Below are 23101 nucleotides of genomic sequence, written 5' to 3'. Positions count from 1 at the left end.
CATTGTATGCAAATCTATCTCATTCATATTCATTGTGGGTATCCTGAAAACCTGACTGGCTAGGCGTGTCCTAAGGACTGGGTTGAGAACCACTGCTTTGGAAAAATGAACAGTACCAAAGTTCTCTCATCAGGCCAGTAAGCAGATGTCAGCACTAGTGATAACCCCCCCCCCCCACACACACACACACACACATTTTTTAACAAGCTGCGATATAAAGCAGGACAAGCTAAATGCTGAGCCGCCCGCAGGATTAGAATAGGTGGCTAGGCATTTAGTTCGCGCTGATCAGCAGCTTGGCTTGATAAAAGGGAGGAGGAGGAGGAGGAAGAACACCCATTTTGAGGTAGTACTCCCTTATTCTGAATTTATTCTTGAACCATGCTGATTAGTTCTTTCCTGCTGATTTAATAGGAAATAATCCCATAGTACAGTAGATTTTTTTTTATTTTTACATGCCATGGTGTCAGATAACATGATTGATTCTGCAGAGGGGATCCAGCTGGTATGTATTCTGCAGCAAGAAGCTACTTTGCAGCCTATTCTGTGGCATCATGGGCCACCTGGGACTATGGATGAAATTTAGTTAGTTTAAAAATATAAAAGTGTCTGCAAAACTCAAATAAGAAAGTCATTTAAAATATATACATATATTATAACTACTTTTCTTCACTAAGATTAAAACATAATGAAGACAGTGCCAGTCGGTTTCATCTTTTCCAGCCCAGAGACAGAGAAACTCAGTGCAAAGCTTTTATTTATTTCCCTGATGTGATGTGAATTTAAGAGAAAAAAACAGGAAGCTAGGCAGGATGCTCCATAACTTGAGAAATAATTATACAGTTCCATCCTTGGCCAACATAACTAAAAGATTCATTGGTAAATTTTTGCTAGAGTTATTTTCCAGAAGAAAAAAAAATGAACAGATTTATAAGACATAAAAAGCAGGGATGATTTTTTTTTTCTTGGTGCTATTGATGTGTTCTAATGCTGGAGTGATCTTTAACCTCTTTGCTTCTGTTGATATCACTAATATTCATAAAAGACTGCTGTAGCAATCCAAACCATTTTGAAAACCTGGAAAATTGCATCCTTGTTATCTTTCCAATTTTGGTGGAATTCAGTGTGTTTAGTTGGGAAATATGAGGCAGTTATAATGGAGAAGAGAGGTAAAGGGGCCAAATTTAGATCATTATGGGTACCCAAACAAGAGTTTACAGATAATAGTTGAGTTATAGTGAAAGAATGGAGATGTATGCATGTAGATATGGATGGATATTGGTGTTTCACCCTCCACAAATGGGATGGGGGGGGGAAGGGAGTTTCATTTCAAGGATTTCGTCTTTTAATATCCTAAGCTTTGTGTTAATAGTGTTATGAGCAATTTGTTTAACATGTTTCTTCTACTTTATTGTATGTCACTATATAAAATTTCAATAAAAACTGAATAAAAAATGCTGTGTTGTATAAAATAAGTGGAAGAGAAAATGTGGTGGATCTGCTTGAGAACTGTGGTTTTGCAGAGACTGACGCAAAATACTAAGTCAGTCCTTTTTTGGTTTCAGCCAAAAATACAAATACAGTAAAACCTAATTTGTTCCAAAAACATAATTTGTTCCAAAAACATGCTTGTAATCCAAAACACTTGTATATCAAAGCAAATTTCCTCATAAGAAATAATGGAAACTCAGACGATTCGTTCCACAACTCAAAAACTTTAATACAGAATACTATACGTACTTGTATTACAAGACTTTGCTTGTTTAGAACAATCACTACATTCTTGCAGCGTCAGAGAGAGAAAAGAACCATCGGCTCATTTGTGATGATACGACACGTGTATATTGTATGTACTTGTATTGCAAGACTTTGCTTGTTTAGAACAATCACTACACTCTTGCAGTGTCAGAGAGAGAAGAACCATCGACTCAGTTGTGATGATGTGACACGTGTATAATGTATGTACTTGTATTGCAAGATCTTGCTTGTATATCATATTAAAATTTAATAAAATGTTTTGCTTGTCTTGTAAAACAAGTTACTTGCAATCCAAGGTTTTACTGTACAAACTTTTCCTCCTAACCCTTCAGTGATGTCACTCAGAAAAAATATTAATTTTAAGAAAATGTTGAACACACAACTATTTGTTAATGCCGTCCTGTGTTAATGCCTTTCTAAGGTATTACCTCATTGCGTTTGATAATGCTTTCCTGGAATTTTATGAGAAAAATTTTAAGAAAATTTTAAAAATTGTATATGGCTACTATAATGGCTTCCTGCTTTAATCTTGTTGAAACCTGACCTGCTATTGTTTGTTCATGTTTTCCTGGAACTGAAAGATACAGTGTGGGGAGGATAAAGTCCAAGAATACGCTAAAAAAATTATTTTCTCCCTGGTTATACCTGTTTGTTATTTGTTTTTGTCTGTACATGGATTTTAAGATGATTTGTATGTAATTTGTAAACCGCAGAGTTAATATGCGGTATATAAATTTTTAAATAAATAAATTATAGTTTCAGCCTTTAATTACTACGCATTTATTATTACAATGTTTATGGGCTCCTTTTACTAAGCTGCGTTAGGGCATTAACGCGCAGAATAGCGCGCGCGCTAGACCTTAATGCCAGCATTGAGCTGGGGTTAGTTCTAGCCACGTGTGGTAATATCCTGCGTGCGCTAAAAACACTAGCGCAGCTTAGTAAAAGTAGCCCTATACCTTGCCTATTGCTACACTACTAGGCAAATTAGATTACATGCATAACAAAAATAACATTTAATAGGCAATTCTATAATAGGGCATTAACCTCCCCCCTCCTTTTTTTTTAAAGTAAGCCACAGTAGAGGTTTCTACTGCAGTCCGGAGCGCTAAATGTTCCGAAGCCAATAGGAATTCTCTGAGCATCGGAGCAGCATTGGAGCATTTAGCACTCTTAACCATGGTAGAAACCTCTACCGTGGCTTAGTAAAAGGGGGGGAGGGGGTAGCATTTTAAGGGTGTGTTGCATGCATAAATATACAGAATATCGACGTTGGCATCCACATATATAACACAAATGTCAGTAATCCACTTCAGTACTATTCTGACCTGAAAAGCCAATACACATTAATGGCCAGATTCTGTATACGGCGCCGCTATCAGCAGCCGATGGTGTGTCAATCATGTAACGGCATTGTTTACAGAATCACACCTCTGGGCAAGATAGGTGCCAGAAATGTCTGCCATGGTTTTCCAGGCCTACATTTCTGGTGCCTAGACGTGAATTGCACCTAACGCCATTTCTGGTGTTGGCATTAGGCACCAAAAGGCACCTACATAGATGCAATTCCAGTGCCTTTTATTTAGGCGCTAGTAGGCACTTGAACATTGGGGGTGAGGGGTTTTGCCATTTCTAATGGCATTTATCAATTAACTTAGGCACCAATAGGGTAGTAAACAGCAGCTAAGTTTCAGCACTGGTTTATAGAAATTCCCCATAAGTGTTGAGAATGTAAATATGAGAAAAGTTTTTTAAAAACCCACAAACAAACCTGATTTCTTTGAATAAGTTCCCACGAAATAAATCTTGACAAAAACAAATTCAGTGTTCTAGCTTAACATATCTCCCATTTATCAAGCGATACTGCATTTTGGACTTTTGCTACATGCTTGACAATGCATCCAAATGTTAAGTGTCTTCCATGTTAAGAAATACAGAGTAACTACAGGACATCTGGTACATTAACTTAGTTTTGACAAAAATTAGAAATACTGTGTTCTAGTTTTTCAGGGTAGTATTCTATGATGGTGTGCCTACCTAAATACAAGGGGAAATACACGGGAGTGGAGTTCCTACCAACGTGTGTAACTTACAGAATACTGTATGCTATGTGGATAGATTCTGCATTTAGGTGCCCGAGTTTGTCAGCTTTATGGCTGATGTAGCTGCAGGTGTCTAAATGTTAGCCATGCTAATACCAGATTACTTTAGTAATCTAGGGCAGAACCTGAAATCTCAGGTTCTTTTATAGAATTGGATCACACCATTAGCCATGTAGCTGCCCTATTAGAGAATTTGCTCCTTAATACTGGTCAATATTCAGCCTTTAAAAAAAAAAAATATTGACCCCCCCATTATCTAAGTTAGACCCAGATATTCAATACCATGCACAATCAACTGGATAAAGTTGCAACTGCTATTTACATGGCCCTACTTAAGAATATAAGAACAAAAGAATAGCCATTTTGGGTCAGACCAATGGTCCATCTAGCCCAGTATCCTATTTCCAACAATGGACAATCCAGGTTTCTAGAACCTGGCAGAAACTCAAATACAGTAGTAGTAACATGCTACCGATCCCAGGGCCATCCTGTCATTGACCCAAATAAGTGAGGGTTGTGATTGCTGTGGATGCTGAAAAGTTCTCAACCCAACCAAGAAGAGAATGATGTGGATATGGTCCAATCATTTATCTGAAACAATGTCAAAAACAGTTTCATTTCTGCAAATTGTCACTTAACGAACTAAGATAACACTCTTTTCAGCTACAGTGACAAAATAACGCTCAGAATTTAGGAAGTTGGTTGGTTGGTTCGACCCCCCTCCCCCATATATCCACCAAATTGTCTGCTTGTGAGTCTGTGGAAAGCACAGTTTAAGATTCAAGAACATTTCTAAGAGTGCACAACATTTGTGAAAAACAATTATGATGACAAAACAATTATTAGTTACAAATTATTTAGGATACTAATGTATTTCAGTGTTCAGTATATAGCTTTACCAAGATTGTTGTATTTATAGAAAACAAATTAACTCTTCAAATATTCTGCAAAAGCTTTCAATTTATTTCAGAACTATAAAAATATTAGTATTTCAATTTTTTAACATTTTAGCTTTTTTTAACATTTATACAAAAATTACACATCCCAGTAAACCAGTGGCCTCAAACTCAAACCCTTTGCAGGGCCAGATTTTGGATTTGGAGGTACTTGGAGGGCCTCAGAAAAAAATAGTTAAAAACATGACAATTTTGCATGAGGTAAAACTCATTACAGTTTATAAATCTTTCCTTTTGGCTAAGTCTTAATAATAATATTGTAATTTATAGCTAAAGAGCCATATAATCAAGAAACTGTTTTATTTTACTTTTGTGATTATGATAAACATAGAGGGCCTCAAAATAGTACCTGACAGGCCACATGTGGCCCCCAGGCTGCGAGTTTGAGACCACTGCAATAAACCCAGGTGCTAGAAGAGACACAACAAAATAACTGTGAACCCATTCTTGAATAATAAAGGAATAGCAAGGCCAATAAGAATTGGCTTTACATCAAAGACAATGAGGAAGAAAACCCCCCTCCCAATACTAGTAAAACTAGAAACCCCAATAAAGCATCATACCCATCTAAAGAATAAACTGTTCCAACCCTCTGCAAGAACATTCATTTCATCTTCATTCCCCTCTCCTAAGGGGAACTGCAGCATCAAATGCTCACCATGTTATGAATTTCTACATGATGATGAAGGTAGAACCAAAAATGGCTGTGGCTTGACCACATAGGATCCTAAATACCAAAGAACAGAATCTGAATATCAAGCGAGTCTGTAGAAGAAGTCAGGGCACAATGCCCATGTAAAATCAGAATGCCTTTAACTCTCTCACAGTCATGCCAAGGTTTGATTCTTAATGAATACTGCAAAAATGGCAGAGATTTACTCTATGAACAGCATAAGAATATATTATAATAAATAGATTTTCCTAAAGACACTAAGATCAGAACACTGGGCCATTATCACTAATTTTAATGAGACATCCATTCTCAGCCTGATTTATAAAGTGCACCTAAAAAATTAGCGCTGAGCACAATTCCATAAAGTTAGGCGCACTTTATAAAATCATGTTTAGGTGTTGCAAGGCATCCTAAATTTAGGCGCACCCTATTTATGCCAGGGGTTTCTTTGCCTAAATACCTGTGTCTACTCTAAATCCCCTAACAGCACCTAATTGACGAAGACGTGCCCAAGTCAAAAACATGCCCATGATCCAACCCTAGCCATGCACACTTTTAGGTAGATGCTTTGGACTAGATGCCTACTTTTTTTTAATAGAATCGTGTTCTTCGATTTAGGTGCCTAATTTACAATTAAGTCCAATTAAGAGGTGTTAAGTGCAAATTATCAGTGCTGATTAAGCCTATTAAACAATTATGTTAGGTGTCTACATCGGCTAAGCATGCCAATATAGGTGGGTAACTTTAGGCAGACTATATAGAATTTCTGTGTCCACTGAAAAATAAAATAATTCTGGCTGTAGTATGTTAGCTGTTGGCAGAAAAAAAGTTGCTTTTTTTTTACTACTTTTCTTCATGATCTCCTTCATAATGAAGTCATAAACAGAGAATTTAGTGAATGTTCTGCAAAGGACAATAATTGTTTTGTTTACAATGTGTTTTTAAGCAGGAAAACTCCTTTTGGAAAGGCACAAACACCATGCACCAAACAGTTATGCTGGCACAGTAGCCCTTAATCTCCTTATTGTATAACCATGAAATATATTTTAGATCAGATGACAGCTCTCCACAACACATATACATAAACACTACAGTAGAGATTCTACAGTAGCAGAATATGTGTTCTATGATTTTTATGGGAAGAAAGATGGTATTTTAAAAGACAATTATAGTATCAAAATTCAAGAAAGCATGGGACAAGCAAAGATGCTCTCCGAGGCCTAGGTGTGGTGGTTCCCAGGTCAAAATGGGAGATATATAATTTCTGTGGGAGAAATAAAGGGACAGTCTAACCCAAATACCCCATCCTCTACCACTCTCCCCCAATTTGATATGGCCACCCATGCTGAGGTTCTCGAAACCCTGAGAGAACTCAAACCCTCCAACACCATCCTCAATCCCTGCCCATCCAGCCTCCTGCTGTCCACAGAAGACGCCATGGCAGAATCCATCCTCCCCATCATTAACACCTCCCTCTCCACAGGGACAGTTCCCCTCAGCTGGAAATCAGCTATTATCAAACCCACTCTCAAAAAACCCACCCTAACGAACCCGGCAACTATCACCTAGTCTCCAACCTCCCATTTGTCTCCAAACTCCTAGAAAGAATTGTGCTCCGCCGACCACAACCTTTCATAGAAGAACAAGCGGCCCTGTCCCCTGCTCAATCCAGCTTCCGAACAGGCCACAGCACAGAGTCAGCACTCCTAGATATCATCGAAGACAGCTGGTCAATACTCAACAAAGGCAGCGATGCCCTACTAGTCCTACTTGACCTCAGTGCTGCCTTTGACACAGTCGACCACCACCTCCTCATAACCAGACTCTATGACCTTGGAATCATGGACTCTGCCCTCCAATGGTTCACCTCCTTCCTCCACCAAAGGACCCAAACTGTCCTACTAGGGACGCACAAATCTAACCCCAAGCCTATCAAATATGGCGTTCCCCAAGGCACCCTTCTATCCCCCCCTCCTATTCAACCTCTACATCAAACCTGTCATTGATATAGCGCAGAAGTACAACATTAAAATCCACTCCTATGCCGATGACATCCAGCTGCTCCTCCCTCTAGGCGAAAACCGATCGTCCCAAATTGCTAACCTCCAACACTGCCTCTCTGACATGAAAACCTGGATGACAAACAACAAACTACAACTGAACGCCTCTAAGACCGAACTCTTATGGATCAGGAAAAAAAACACCAAATACACACGCCCAACACTATCATGGGACTCCACTCTACTAACAGCAACAGATCAAGTACGCAGCCTAGGAGTAACCTTAGACGGACACCTATCCCTATCCACCCACATATCCCAAGTAGTCTCTACCTCCTTCTACTACCTCCGCCAACTGAGAAGGATCAAACCCTACATCTCCACACCTGACCTAGCCCAACTCCTCTACACATATGTCCTCTCCAGAATGGATTGCTGCAACTCTCTATTTAATGGAATAACCAAAAAAGATCTCAAGCGCCTCCAACGGGTCCAAAATGCAGCTATCCGCCTCCTACACAGCCTCAACTACCATGATCTCATCTCCCCAGCATTCCGCGCTGAACACTGGCTCCCAATTAGCCAACGCTGTGCATTCAAGGCCCTGGCAATAGCACACAAAAGAATTTATGCCACCACCCCCTCCTACATAAAATTCAAGCTACCCATCTACATCCCCACCCACACTCTCCGTTCAGAAACGGAGATACGCCTATGCATTCCACCCGGAAGGTCCCTCCTCTCAGAAACCGCCCGCAAAGGCTCCTACAGCCACTTCATTCCCCAACTCTGGAACCAACTTCCCCCTCAACTCAGACTACATAACTCACTAATGACATTCCAGAAAATGGTAAAGACCCTCCTCTTCAACTAAAGGTCACCCTCAGTCTACACCCAACCCCCTTAAACCCCACCTCTACCCTTCTTTCTCCATTCTAATCTTCTGCCTAAATTTCTGTATAGTCCACTCTCAGCATATACTCAAATAACTTGTATCTAAACTAAACTACTTATATTTAAACTACTGTTCTTAATTTGCTGTATAGTCCCTATATCTAAACTGCTGCACAGTCTCGTATGTCCAAGTATTTAAATCTACTATATAATCTTGTATGTCCAATTCACTCCATTGTGAATGTTTACTTGTAAACCGTTCTGAACTACTGGGAGGACGGGATAAAAATCTAAATAAATAAATAATTTTTTTTTTCCTCTAAACTATTAGCGTTGTTGGTCAATATGAAGCTTATGCCATAAAGCTGGGGGGTATTTTAATATTGTGGCAAACCCTTTGTCTGATTGCAACCCACCTGTGAACCTGTTCACTGTCATTACAACCAAGGGGTAAACTTTATCCTCTCTCAATTGCAGCTCATAAATGCCTAGGATACTCTGTATCCTCTAGACACTGAGGGGATGATTCTGTATAGGACACCGATTTCAGCAGCCACTTAAGAAGCAGCTGAGAATTGCATACCAGCCTCCTATACAGAATTGCATCTGTCTTTAAAAACAGATGCCTTACCCCCCAATTCTCTAACCAGCGTTCATGTCACGGGCGCCAGTTATAGAATTGTGCCTGCCTGATTGAGGGATCCCTTGTCATCAGCTGATCGTGGCACAGGAATCCCCGATCAGTTGAGATGCAGGCCTCTTCAAAGTCGCAGCTTCGGGGAGTCCTGCCGGCTCAGCTGATTGAGGGGCAAAATACCCCTGCCGCAAACAGCTGAGCCAGGTGCAGCAGGGGACCTCCCCGACACGTACCGTAAAATCGGCAACTGGGATGCCCACTCCCTCCTGACGTTGACCCCCCAAAGTAGTGACATCCCCCAAAGAGTGGCGGGAAGGATTCCCATTCTCTCTTGCTGACACCCCCTTAAGCAGTGATACCTCCGGAATCCTCGACCCCCCCCCCCAATTGAAGATTGGCAGGAGGGATGCCAACTCCTTCCTGTTGACACTCCCCGGAACCCCCAGCACCCCCCTGAACTCCAACACCCCACCAACTGCTGATACCCCCTGAACATCAAGTCCCCGACATCCCCACTCCGCACCCCTAAGCCCACCCCCGCTAATCATAGCGTGGGCCACTTTTCAGTGCTGCTTAGTAAAAGGACCCTTTAGTGAATTTAATAAGTATATACACACACATATGCAGAAATTTACCCTTGCCTGATGATTTTCTTTCCTCAAGTCCTGCAAGATCAGGCTAAACCTATGTATTATGCCCCCCTATCATCAGATGGAGGCAGAGATTTGAAAATTCTAATGAAATCATATGTATAACAAGAGATGAAGATAGAAATTTTCACAGTACTCGTATGTCTCTGCCTCCATGTGTAAGTTGACTGGTGGATTTCTTTAGAAACGGTCTCTCTGCCAAAGGTACAGTCCATGCCTTTGGCCTTTGAGATGGAGCCTTGGCCTAGGCTCCCGGCCAGAGTCATCTTTCTCTCTGGGTCCTAAGCGCTAGCTCACAGGCCTCACTTGTGAGACCAGCTGGTGGACTTCATTCAGAGGGGTGAGTAGTATTCCTACCCCCAACCCACTTTATCCTCTAACACCTTCCCTGCAGACTTTTTTTTTTTTAAGGAAAGGAATTATAGGAGTCAAGAATTTCAGCCTCTCTTTGGCTTTTAAATTTTCCCAATTATGGAATGAACTTCCTTTAATTTTGAGATGTCCCAGTCCTTTCCAATCCTTCCGTAAATTTTTTTAAAACTTTTCTATTTGCTAAACATTTTGAAAATTAATCTCCTTGCAATTTTAGCATATCTTTATTAATTATTGTTAACCGTGTTGAGCTTCCTCTGGTTGATGACCCGGTATATAAAGCTAAATTTTAGTTTAGTTTACATTTTTTTTGTCCTTTCAGTTGTGCCTGCCTGTTCCAAGTTACAAAAAAATGAATAAAAAACAGAAAGCAGAGAATGGGTAATTGGATACCTCTTGTTCATTTAATTGAACATGCAGGCAGGGGGCTGGCTGGAACAGTTCAGTTAGGCTCCTCATCAGGGGTACTTTGTCAGGCATCTGAGGCAGAGTTCAGGCAGGGAGACAGACACTGCAGTGCATGTTGTAGCTGGTGTGTCAGTAACAGGCCTTGCTCCTACTGCCCTGTTTGTGACTGGAGGTGATTCAGTTTCTTCAATGGGTTCCTTCGTAGTCCTCTTGTGATGCTGCGCAGCAGGCTCCCAGGCTTTTTCTGAGGCGCTGATTTTGGAAGTAACAATGGTCATTTTCTTCCCAGACTGCCAGAATTGGTCCGACAGAGTTTGCTTGTGTCCTTTAGGACTGGTGGCAGCAGGGCTACAGGGACATAATCCATCAGTTTGGACTAGTCAGCAGGATGATAAGGAAGCTAATATTTTAAACATTTATGTGCATAATGCAACACAAATGTTAGCAACTATTTTTCAGAATTGCCCTCCCCCCCTCTCCAAAAAATAAGAACCTAAGTGCTATTTGTTTGCTTCTTCTCAGGGAATAGAATGGGGACGGGGGCAAAGAAGTCTTATTGGCATCAGGCAGCTGGAGACCAATTAGCATTAGCACCTGCAACATATGGAGTATTATTGCACGGTTCCCCCCCTCCCCCCCCGTACCCATCCCAAACTTCTGTGGATGTGAATCACTGCAGAACAATTCCTCCCATCCTCACAGCTCATAAAAGATCTAAGAACAATAAATACTTTGTATTTATGGCCGAAGTAAGATTGAACAGACAATGCACTGTTCTTTTTGTTCTATGTTAAACGTGCAGTGCTTGTGTATGCTTTTCAGAGCTGTAGAAATGAGAAATAGTAGTACTAGTAGTTTGTACCATCAAGATCTAAGTGCAGATTGTTCAAGAACTGAGACGATTTCTCCATTAGATCACCTGCCTTTACTAAGACTATTTTCTCTACTATCTTTCCTTAAAGCAAAGAGGTTGGAAATTGGTCTAAAATTACCACGTCCTTATTCAGAGATTATTTTTTAAAACAATGTTTTAAAATATGTATATAAATGCAAACCTCTCCCCAACTTCACCTTTTGGAATGCCTCTATTTAGTCCAGATAAAAAGATATACACATACAACTTAACTTAATGCAATTTTATAAATGACAATATTCACAAATAAAACACTGCTTTATGTACAGAAATGGCTATACAAATTGTCCACCCTATAATCATTTTCAATGAATCCGTGTATGCTCAATAAAAGCATATTCTAGCCAAAGAAAACAACATACAGATAACATTTCCATTAATCACTTCATTCGTTCACTCATTGCTTCTTAACCACATAAAAAGCTTCTATGAAAAAAAGATGTTTTTAATAATTTTTTAAAACTCTGAAAATTATTATTCATTCTCAGTTGTCCAACCGGATTATTCCAAAGCTTCACCTCTGCCACCGAAATAGCAATAGCTGTCTGTGGTGCAACTCATCAACAGAAAAAATGTATCGTGTTCTCTGATCTTAAGAATCAATGAGGCTGATTTAATGTTACTTCGTGTAATTAAGATACCATGATATCCCTTGGTGAATTGCTCGAAAAATTAATATCAACACCTTAAACCACTGGTTCCCAACCCTGTCCTGGAGGACCCCCAAGCCAGTCGGGTTTTCAAGATAGCCCTAATGAATATGCATGGAGCAGATTTGCATGCCTGGCCCCTCCATTATATGCAGATCGCTCTCATGCATATTCATTAGGGATATCCTGAAAACCCGACTGGCCTGGGGGTCCTCCAGGACAGGTTTGGGAACCACTGCCTTAAACACTACTCAAGATTTAAAATGTAATTTTCATAGTAAATGTGTCACATGCTCAAATTTACTGCCACCAAAGATTAAATGTGCTGCAGCAATCTGAACAACTTGCAAAGATTTACATTTGGATTATGACGTACCCAAATACAGTGCATTACAATTATCCAACCTTTGCAATACAACACTCTGAACTACAAGACGAAAATCATATGGGGATAGCATTGGTTGTAATCTATTCAAAAACCACATCTGAAAGAAAGCAGATTTAATAACAGATAAAACCTGATCCTTCATAGATAAAAGAGAATCTATCCAAGCGCCTAAAACTTTCATTTTCTTTTGCGCTACAAAGCACCATCTGAAAAAGGAGGTGTTAAATAATTTCTCAAAGCTATTGAAGAAATGCATTGAATGAATTTTAAAAAAAATGGTATTTCCTTATCTATGGGGCTCTTTTACTAAAGTGTCCTGCAGTAATTTGCCTGTTTGCACATAGTAATTTTTTTTTTCAATTTATTTTTAGGAGAATGCGTGACATGGGCAGGGAATGGACAGAGAGTGGGCGTAGAAGCATTTACCAACTAGCATGTTGACATTACCATATACTAACTGCTTAATACCAACCTAGGGGGAAATTCTTCAAGGAATGCCCACTGTATTCCTAGGGGCATTTTAGCATTTAGCACACACTAATTGTTAGTGTGTGCCGAATCGGTTAGTGCCCCTTGATGAATCACCCCCCCCCACCTTTAGTGCCTCCTAAATAGGAGGTGATAAGTTCTCCCACATTTTTTTTAATGACTGTGCGCTAATGCAACAAAAAAAGGTATTTTTTGACGGCCACTGTAGAAATGGGTTTAGTATATTGGAAAGTCCGAGATTAGAACATACTAAGTCCATTTACTAGCACAGCTTATTAAAAGGACTCCATATTATTTAAGACTTATATTGCTGATTTAATGTCAGGAATTAATTTTTAAAAATTCTGTTGTCCAACCGGTTTATTCCAAAGCTTCACCTCTGCCACCGAAATAGCCATAGCTCTGGTGCTAAACTCCATCATCCAATTACTTTGGCTGGTTCTACCCTTCGAGCTGTTACTTCCATAAAGATATTAGGGGTCATTTTCGATCATAAACTATCCTTCCATAAGCATATTAGCGGTGTAATTAAATCCACGTTTTTTAGATTACGACATGTCCACTCAGTTTTCAAATGGTTAGAACCCAAATCACTTGATATATTAATCCATTCACTGGTAATGTCCAGAACTGATTATTGTAATGCTCTGTTTACAGGAATCCCCCTTAAAGAAATTAGGGGCTCCTTTTACGAAAGTGCGCTAGTGTTTTTAGCGCATGCACCAGATTAGCACGCGCTAACTGAAAAACTACCGCCTGCTCTAGAGGAGGCGGTAGAGGCTAGTGCGCGCTATTCCACGCATTAAGGCCCTAACGCACCTTCGTAAAAGGAGCCCTAGGTGCCTGCAACTCATCCAAAATGCCTCTATCAGACTCATATGGAAAGCAAAGAAATTCGATCATATTTCACCGCTTCTTAAAAAATCTCATTGGCTCCCGGTGGCACACAGAATATCTTATAAGATATGTTTACTAACTCAAATCGATAATCTATAAATCTTCTTCTTTTATTGACAGATCTAATGATCAACACTTGCTGGCTGTTCCTCTCTTAAATCCAATTAGTACACGAAGACAATATATTTTTTCAGTAGTTGCTCTGCAACTGTGGAACTCTCTCCCAATGCACATAAGAGAAGAGCATCTTATTGGCAGGTTTAAAAGCAAGTTAAAATGCTTTTTTTTAAAGATGCTTTTGACTGCTAGCCTTTTAAAGCTAAGATACACCTTTTAATTTCAGCTTTCTTCTTAAGTTTTCATCTTGACCTCTCCCTATTGTAATATCCTTTATCCGTCTCATTTACTATCATTCATTGTATTTCCTCCCCGTTTCCTTTTTATGTTAAGTGTACTGTCAATGTTTTTTTTTATATTGAAACCTTTTATTTGTATTCATAGTTGTATTATTATATTTTTTAGATTTGTTCATTGCTTTATATTACAATTAAGCAATTCATCAAATTTTAAATAAAACTTGGACTTAATTTCCATGACATTTACAGAATCGGTGTCTCTTATAGTAAAAAAAAAAAAAAAAGGAAGTCATTACTGCAGTAACAGAGCAAAGCTGTGAGAATATGGCTTTGGGAGGTTATTTTTGTTTAGCTTTTGTTTGGTTTGGTTTTAAGTTCACCCATATAATCTTAAATATACAATTCTTATTAATTTACTAGGACTTAGGTAAAGAACAGCAAATTCTTAGCCATCGGCTCTTTCCTCTTCATTGTGTTCCTGAATACTGACTGGGAAATGGCACTCAATTCATACTCAAGAGTAAGATACAAAGGAGATACAGTAAAACCTTGGATTGCAAATAACTTAGTTTGCAAGTGTTTTGCAAGACAAGCAAAACATTTGATTAAATTTTAAAAGGTCATACAAGTACATACAGTATACATGCTTCACGTCATCACAACTGAGCTGATGGTTCTCTCTCTGACTCTGTAGGAGTGCAGTGATTGTTCTAAACGAGTAAGGTCTTGCAATATGAGTACATACAATATACACACGTCACGTCATCACAACTGAGCCGATGGTTCTACTCTCTCCGACACTGCAAGAATGTAGTGACTGTTCTAAATGAGCAGTCTTGCAATATGAGTACATACAGTATACACGCATCACAAATGAAACGATGGTTCTTCTCTCTGTGACGCTGTGGGAGTGTAGTGACTGTTCTAAATGAGCAAAGTCTTGCAATACAAGTACATACAGTATACATGCTTCATGTCACCACAACTGAGCTGATGGTTCTTCTCTCTCTGACTCTGTAGGAGTGCAGTGATTGTTCTAAACGAGTGAGGTCTTGCAATATGAGTACATACAATATACACACATCACGTAATCACAACTGAGCCGATGATTCTTCTTTCTGATGCTGCAGGAGTGTTCTAAATTATTGTTCTAAATGAGCGAAGTCTTGTAATATAAGTACGTATAGTATTTTGTATTAAAGTTTCCATTATTTGCTATGGGGAAATTCACTTTGATATACAAGTGCTTTGGATTACAAGCATGGAACGAATTATGCTCACAAACCAAGGTTTGACTGTATTAAATGTGCTGATTAAATCTCACTATATAGCTACAGCTTTACTGTACAGTCTTGTGCTCAGTTTCCCTCTGCGGATTTAAGTCCAAAGAGCACACTTTACTCATACATCTTAACATAAACACTTAAACTTGTTCTTATACAAGAAACTGAGCAAATGCCCACATAACATGGGGGCAGAACATTAAAAGTGAGGTAAATTTTTAAGCTTCCTGTTGTTGAAAATGCCAACCACATTTTGGGCTCCTTTTACAAAGCTGCGTTAGCATTTACCTCGCAGGTCCACAGTAGAAACGTCTACCATCGCTGTGTAAAAAAAACAGCATTTTTTTTTTTTAATTCAGGATGCTGGGTTTTTTTCTTTAATAGAAATAGATTAAAAAAGATGATCTCTAATAATCATCTCTCTCACTGTCATCAGAGCTGCCCAATTCATAGCAAAATTTCCTTCAACAGTGAGCAGATGGGCATACTGTATTCATGTTTTACCACTACAGTATCAGGGCAGGAAAGAAGTGGAAGGAGCATGCATTAAGCAATATCTGGTAACTCAATTGGAGTTTGGTGTGGTGTTGTGGGCATCTTCTGATAGCAAAATTAAATGGTGTGTAGGACAGCTGGTAATCTAGCTGAGATTCACAGTGCAGCTACCTATACCAATAGAATTTCACCTCTTATTTGACCTTAGCAGTAGATAGAATTACATCTAACCAGCTGGATATTCTGGCCTCTTCTAGAAAGAGGGAGGAGCCAGAAGAAAACTCCCCTGACTACAAAAGCTTTAATCACTGTTGAAACCTGTCTTTAGTTCTGCCTCCCAACTGCTGACCACATATGTGAAGGGAAAGCTCTCCAGTCTAAAGCCCTATTAAGTCCATATGGTTCTACAGATAGAAATACTTGAAATGAAAATGTCAAGAAAAGTGTGAAATAACTCATAAGTTTCATGGTTCCATATCATTCTGTTCTTGGGCCGAGAACTTTTCAGCGGCCCCTCGTAATCATGCACTATTTAAAATAAAATATTAACAAATAATACATGTAAACAAAAACAATAACTTATCTGAATGTGAAGGAATCCAAGTATATAAAAATATAGTTATTAACCTACCCATTGTTGTTGACATCTGATACTGCCACAGTATATCCGAAATAGGATGCCATCTGCAAAGCAATCCAAATCATCAGGTATTAAGAAATTGGAGATTCCTGATTAGAGATCTGGCTCACTGAGGGTTTTGGTGCTAGGTTTAGAATAGTTCACTAAGGAGGAACATTATCAAGGTGTGGTAAAAGTATTTCAGCCCCACAGGTTTATGAATCCTGTGGTTAAAGAATAAGGCTGCTTGCGAGCCATGCAAAGCTGCTGCATGATACTCCTGGGCCACATTAAACAGAAGCTCCACTAATGGCTAGTGTCTGGCCAGGAATGATCCTCACTCACCCGTGCTCCATTGGCTGCCCAGTTACTCAGATGCAGGTCTAGGCTGCAAATTTTGGAACTGTCCTGGATTTCTGACCATATCATGCTGGTGCATTCTTGGACTTGAAACACTGATTTCAATGGCAGGATCAGGCACCACAAATCTCACACTGCTTTGGGAAGTAAGTTCAAAACTAAGAGTATCCCCAAATCTCCAGACTGGAAATGGGTAACTTGGCTTCTCTGAAAATGGTGCTTCACAACACCTAGCAGTAAGGGATCAAGGTGTCAAATAATGGTGTTAAGGGGGCATCATTTTGAAGCCAGCAGCTTCATGGCGTAGAAGCGACTAGAAATTGCTCCTGCTCAGGTACTAGCCACCCAGGTAACCCTCCAGTAGATGCTTAGGGATGGGGGGGTTTCAAGGAGGGGGATCAAGGGGATTGGTTATTTGATGTTAGAGGGAAGGAAGATGGGGATGAATAATTTGATACCATTGGGGGGCTGGGAATTTGGTGACTGGTGGTTTTGGGATTAATTTATTCCACCAACTATCCATTAAAAAGCAACTAACCTGAAGCTTGTGCTGCTTAGGCTGGGAATATGCAATGTTCCTGGCTGTAGGAACCCATATTTATATTTATGTACTGCACAAGTTACTAACCTGCAATATTCAGAAACCACATGTTAGTGATTTCTGCTATGAATTGAACTGCAGTAAAATGCTGTATTTTACCAACCTAACTGCCTTTCCCTCCCTTAATTAATCTCATCTAGTTTGTTTGTTTTTTGGCAATCATTGCTTCACTACTTTTAATCAAAGTCCATTATTTGTCTTGTCCGTCTTTATTTACTGGATTGTAAGCTCTTAGGAGCAGACATTGTCTTATGTATTCTGTACATTGCTGCCTACAGATGGTATGCAGTATACAAAACATGGTTGCAAAGCTGATAATAATTTTATTTCTTTTCTTTTTTTCTAGCTCACTCTGACAGAATGCTGGACAAATGCATTTTCTACAACCCCAGGACTAGCAAGAATGCTGTCAAGCTGTTTGCTCAATCACATCTGCAGGCTGGGACATGCTAACATAATGGGCCAATTTTCAGCCTGATTTCCTACTGGGGAATTGACCTTATAATCATGTCTATCTCCCTCAATAACCTTTGAACTATTTATCCAATTTCATTCAAAATTTGTGCCACAGATTGCATTGGTTACCCAATGAAGGTCCATTTTTCAATGTCTCTCAGTTCTGCTCCTGCCATTCCCAAACCCAGATGAGAAAGGAGGGCTGGGTGTTAGCCTAGCAAACTGACCCTATAAAATTCATTGCTGCCACAGAAACAGCGAAAGAAATCCAGCATGACCAGTGCAAGAGTGACAGCTCACTTCCTTGAGTGATGGGGCCTAATGGAAGCCAAAAGGAAATTCAATTGCTGAAAAACTAGCTCAATTATGAGTGCCAAAACTAATATAAAAATTGGAACTCAGATGTATGATCACTGTACATCTGGAAGATTGGCACACATGTTAAAAGAGTTTGACAACTACAGGCTAGATGTCTTAGGCATAAGCAAAATGAGATTGACAGGAAACAGGAAAGTGTATAGAAAGGGGAAGACCATCTTGTCTGGAAAAGACCACCAGCACATCTGTGGTGGTGGCATTGGACTGAACAAAGAAGTAAAAAGGCGCTGGATTGATGGAAGCCAGTAAATAAATGAACCATCACAGGAAGGTTTCGATGAAGACAAGCCAAAAACCATCCTTATCCAATTATATGCCCCTACCAGAGATTCAGATGAAGCAGTAAAAGACTCTTTCAATGGCACCATAAACAAAAGTCCTAATCATAATGTCATACTACTCAATGGTAACATTAATGCACTGACTGACAGGAAACAAGACAAATGAATGAAAACTGAGAGTATTTACTTTTATTTTGCAGTATAAACACCTTGTGCATTAACAATGCCTATTTTATCCACAAAAATACTCACAAGAAGACTCTCGCTTCAGAATATTGGAAAAACCGATATAATGCTCAGTCCAGCGGACACATCTTTGTTTTGCTTGTTTTGTTTGTCTATTTGGTTCAAGCACCATTTGACTATTTGACTCAAGCACCAGAGGGTGGTAGATGCCTGTAATGCCCTCCTGAGGGAAGTGGTGGAGCGGAAAACAGTGATGGAATTCAAAAAAGCATGGGATAAACATAGAGGATCTCTAATTAGAAAACGAAGAATGTAAATTAAAGAGCTAAGGCCGGTACTGGACAGACTTGCATGGTCTGTGTACCATATGTGATGATTTGGTGTAGAATGGGCTGGGGAGGACATCAATGGGAACACCACTAACTTGGAACATGAGGATATTACTGGCCAAACTTTATGGTAGATATCCTGAAAACAGGATGGTTGATAGGCTGGAAAGAGTTTGGTCGGCAACTTCAGAATTAGGAACCAAGGACAATACCAGGTGGACTTTACAATCTATGACCCAGAAATATCAAAGAAGAGACAAGTTAAATTAATCATGTATTTTTAATGGGTATAACTAATGGGCAGACTGGATGGACTGTTCAGGTCTTTATCTGCCGTCATTTACTATGTTACAAGAAAGAAAGCATATGACACACAACTCTGTATTGAGGCTCAGACTCCTGAGGAAGGCCTTACGGACGAAACACGTACATGACGAGTCTTAACTACAGGTCACCTTCTCTGTTTGTTTTGGTTCTACCATGGTAAGGCAGTATCTCCTGTTTGGGTGCTTGGAGTCACCAGATGGGAATATCAGCAACAAAGTCAATTGCATTAGTGTGAACAAGCAGAAAGAATATTCAGAGATGCTGATACAGGCACCAACCATATATGGCAAGTGTATCACTGAAGCTCTGTCTAAAGAGAAGAAAAAAAGAAGACCCTTGTACATTCATATTCAGGGCAGAAATAGAGAGACCATGCCAAACATATGAAGCAAGTTTTATGTGCTGAATTTTCACATTGCATCTGGATGCCATGAGATCCAGATGAGTTCCCCATTTCTTTGTGATTAGGGCAAAGATTTAATTGGATAGGTCCCATTCTCCTTGGTCCAGTGAGTTCCTGCTCAGATAATTTTCTGGGACATTTAGGTGCTGTAAGTTAGGCTGTGATATTCGTCCTTCTACTGCTTAACTTAATTATTTTAATTGGCTTTATTTGGCAAAGTAATTGACTACATCGTTTAAAACTGATTAAAAACTTGTTTTAAAAAAAGTAGGTGCCAGGAAGCATTTACAGTATAGGCCCTGGAATCGCATCTACAGCGGGATGGCTTACGACTAAGTGGGCATGGTTAGGGGGCAGAGAGAGACTTAGGTGTAGTTGGGTGTAATTCACTAAAGAACTTAGGTATCTGAATGTAGGCCAGTAAGACCCTGGCCTACATTGTAGATGACTAAGTTTTTGGCAGGTGCCATTAGCTGTGATTCTTTAAACAGTGCCTAAACATGATTGACACACGGCCAGTACCATTTTGTAGGCGGCTGCCAATTTAGGCACCATTTACAGAATCTGGCCATTAATGTTCCTGCAATGTAAGTTCCTAAAATCAATTGAATGTGCTTCTCCTCCCACTGAAATAGTAGGCAAACTTTGTTTATGTATGCTATTGCCATCACATCATCCAATAGGATTCTACATGGACTGAGCGGAACTTTTGATTGAAAGCTGTCAGGGTCCAATGAACTGTTCTGAGCTACAGTTGATAGGCCATAGAGATTCCACTTTGGATCAAATACCATAGGCATTATGGTAGAGACACTACGTTCCCCAGCTGCTCAGACTTGGATCCCTTTGTGAAGATTGATCAATTGAAGTCACCAAGACATGCTTAAGTGCTTCAGCCACCATAGTAATTAAAAATAAAAATGAAACTGCAGTTCAGCTACTGAAGGAAGCTTTACTTCTCTAAAGAAATTTTGGCATTAGTTTCTCTGGAAAATCATATCCTGACAGATACTGGTGAAAGCCAGTGACTCTCCCTCCTTAAGCGCGGGCTTCTTTAGTGACTTTTTTTATGAGCAAGAAGAAAAAAGCAGTGTGTGTGTGTTGGGGGGGGGGGGGACTGGCATTACTAGGTTTATCCTAAATTAGGCACTTCTGACAATGTAAACACCCCCAATGTTAACTGAACCAGGATACACAGAACAGAAGCTAAACTATAGACCAGACCAGGAACTGCTGGGAAACTCTTCACCACCTATTGGAGATAGAGGAATACTGAATAGCTTAGCTGCTAACTGTACTATATGACAGAGTTTAGCTTCTAGCCCTTTATCTCCACCTGCTGGTAGACAGACATATACCACAATTTACAGTTTCATCTGCTGTTGATAACAAGGAAGCTATGTTGTCACAGGAGCAATGACATTAAATAGTGTGTGCTCTTTAAGACAGAGCACACACTCTTTGCAAACAGTATGTACTCTTTCAGAAGAGTGTGCACTGTTTCTCAATAGTGCATGCATGTGTATCTCTTCATGCATTTGTACACTATTAAGAAAGAGTGCATGCTCTTCAGAAGTACACATACTCTGCCGTACATGAAAAAACATGAAGGCTTTGCTATTGAAAGCAATTTAAGCAGGCGGGAGAAGCTTCTGCCCACTCAGGGCTGGCTATCCACCCATATTCAGCAGCATTTAACCGAGCAATACCGCTAACTATCAGTACTAACCATCCATTTGAGAACAGGGCCACATAGATGCATTACGGATAGGGAGTCAGAAAATTGCTGGCAGTTATGCGAGTGCTGGCAATATTCAATGCTGGTGTCCACATAATCTAATGGGCATACAAGACCGCATATAAAGCAGTCCTAATTATGCCTGCTTAGCTATGCAGGTGTCTGCACTGAATACGGATGGCTTAGGGTACAGTGCAGTCCCGGCTGTCCATGGATGAGGTCTGTTTTTCTCCGTTTTATGTATTTATGATTTTGTGTCTTTTTCAATATTATTTTAGATGAATGTGGTTTGCTGCTAGACTGACCCACAGTACATTTTTCAATCCAGTTTTTATTTAATTTATACGACTGTATCCCTTTAATTATTGCCCTGAATAACAACCAGCACCTCCATAACTTACAGGTAGTGGCCTGAAGTATTCTGATCATCCCTACCTCCCTCCCTTCTACCATGCAGAACAACAATAGACTCCCCTATTGATTCCCCTCCTACCTCCTGGAACTGCAATACACCCACCCTTATGATTCCCCCACCCCTTCCTCCCATCCCTTGGAACAGCAACAGACTCTCCCAAAGATCTCCCCAGGTCTACCCTCTTGATTCCTGGTGGTCTAGCAGTAGAAAGGGCAGGTGTGATGCTTACATGCTCCTGTCCATCACAATTTTGTCTTCAAATTGCTACCTTAGCCTCTAGCAACATAGGATTTCCTAGGTTGTTTCAAATGAATGTATATCCCTAGTGCTTATGTAACTTTATAAAATAGGCTAAAACTAGGTGCCTGCTTGTCTTCCAGACTAGGTGACCTGTTATACAATTATGCTAAATGACAACAGAGGCTATGGATCCCTCATCTTAATGTGGATCTAGCAACATATTTAACCACTAATGCATTTTTAACCTTACCTGTTCACCAGTAAAATTCTGAATAAAGGTTAAATCCGTAGAATTAATGATAGAAACCTGAGGACAAAAACAGAAGTATACAATTATTCTGTTGAAAGAAAAGGCAGTGAACAGTTGGGTAGTGATTGTATTGTTGGATTCACAGTAATGCCACTTGTTATACTTGAATTCATATAGTATAGCTGGACAATTTTTGTTCCTAGCAGAGAAAATCATAGAACAGGCTACTAGAAAATATCCTTGATGCTCCTGTCTTTTAATTGATGACTTTGAGATACTCTTAAATGATATATAAAGCACATTTCTACTTTTCATACCTGTTGTGCCTATGTTTATGTGTTCTGTAAAAAGAACTATAATATAAATTATTATATAAAATGTTGAAAATTTATATATTAGACTACAACAAAATTAACATGTATTTAATTGCTGGTGCCCATCAGCGAACTGTTCTGCACAGTTCAGGTATCTGTAATTCACATCATAGAAGTATGACATGAAGGTCATGTGACAGCTTTGCTTTCCCTTCAGTTCTTTCCTGATACTTCTGATGAATAACAGAAATTTTACATGCACTGCTTTAAGGAGGAGGTAGTG

General features: G+C 39.6%; 1 protein-coding gene across 3 annotated transcripts in view; it reads right to left on the bottom strand.

The window, feature by feature from the left end:
- Nucleotides 1-23101, bottom strand: part of ITGA8 (integrin subunit alpha 8) — a 473328-nt gene that overhangs the window by 283265 nt on the left and 166962 nt on the right. For 2 of the 3 annotated variants that reach the window (XM_033931203.1, XM_033931201.1), the window contains exons 10-12: nucleotides 22505-22561; nucleotides 16553-16605; nucleotides 15715-15747 (exon numbers count right to left, since the gene is read on the bottom strand). In XM_033931203.1, coding sequence (XP_033787094.1) covers nucleotides 15715-15747; nucleotides 16553-16605; nucleotides 22505-22561 — 143 coding nt within the window. The remainder of the gene's footprint in view (nucleotides 1-15714; nucleotides 15748-16552; nucleotides 16606-22504; nucleotides 22562-23101) is intronic. The other variant, XM_033931202.1, reaches the window with a different exon arrangement.

This window comes from Geotrypetes seraphini, chromosome 2, assembly GCF_902459505.1.
Source record: "Geotrypetes seraphini chromosome 2, aGeoSer1.1, whole genome shotgun sequence".
NCBI lineage: Eukaryota > Metazoa > Chordata > Amphibia > Gymnophiona > Dermophiidae > Geotrypetes > Geotrypetes seraphini.
This window is presented reverse-complemented; position numbering and strand designations above follow the sequence as displayed.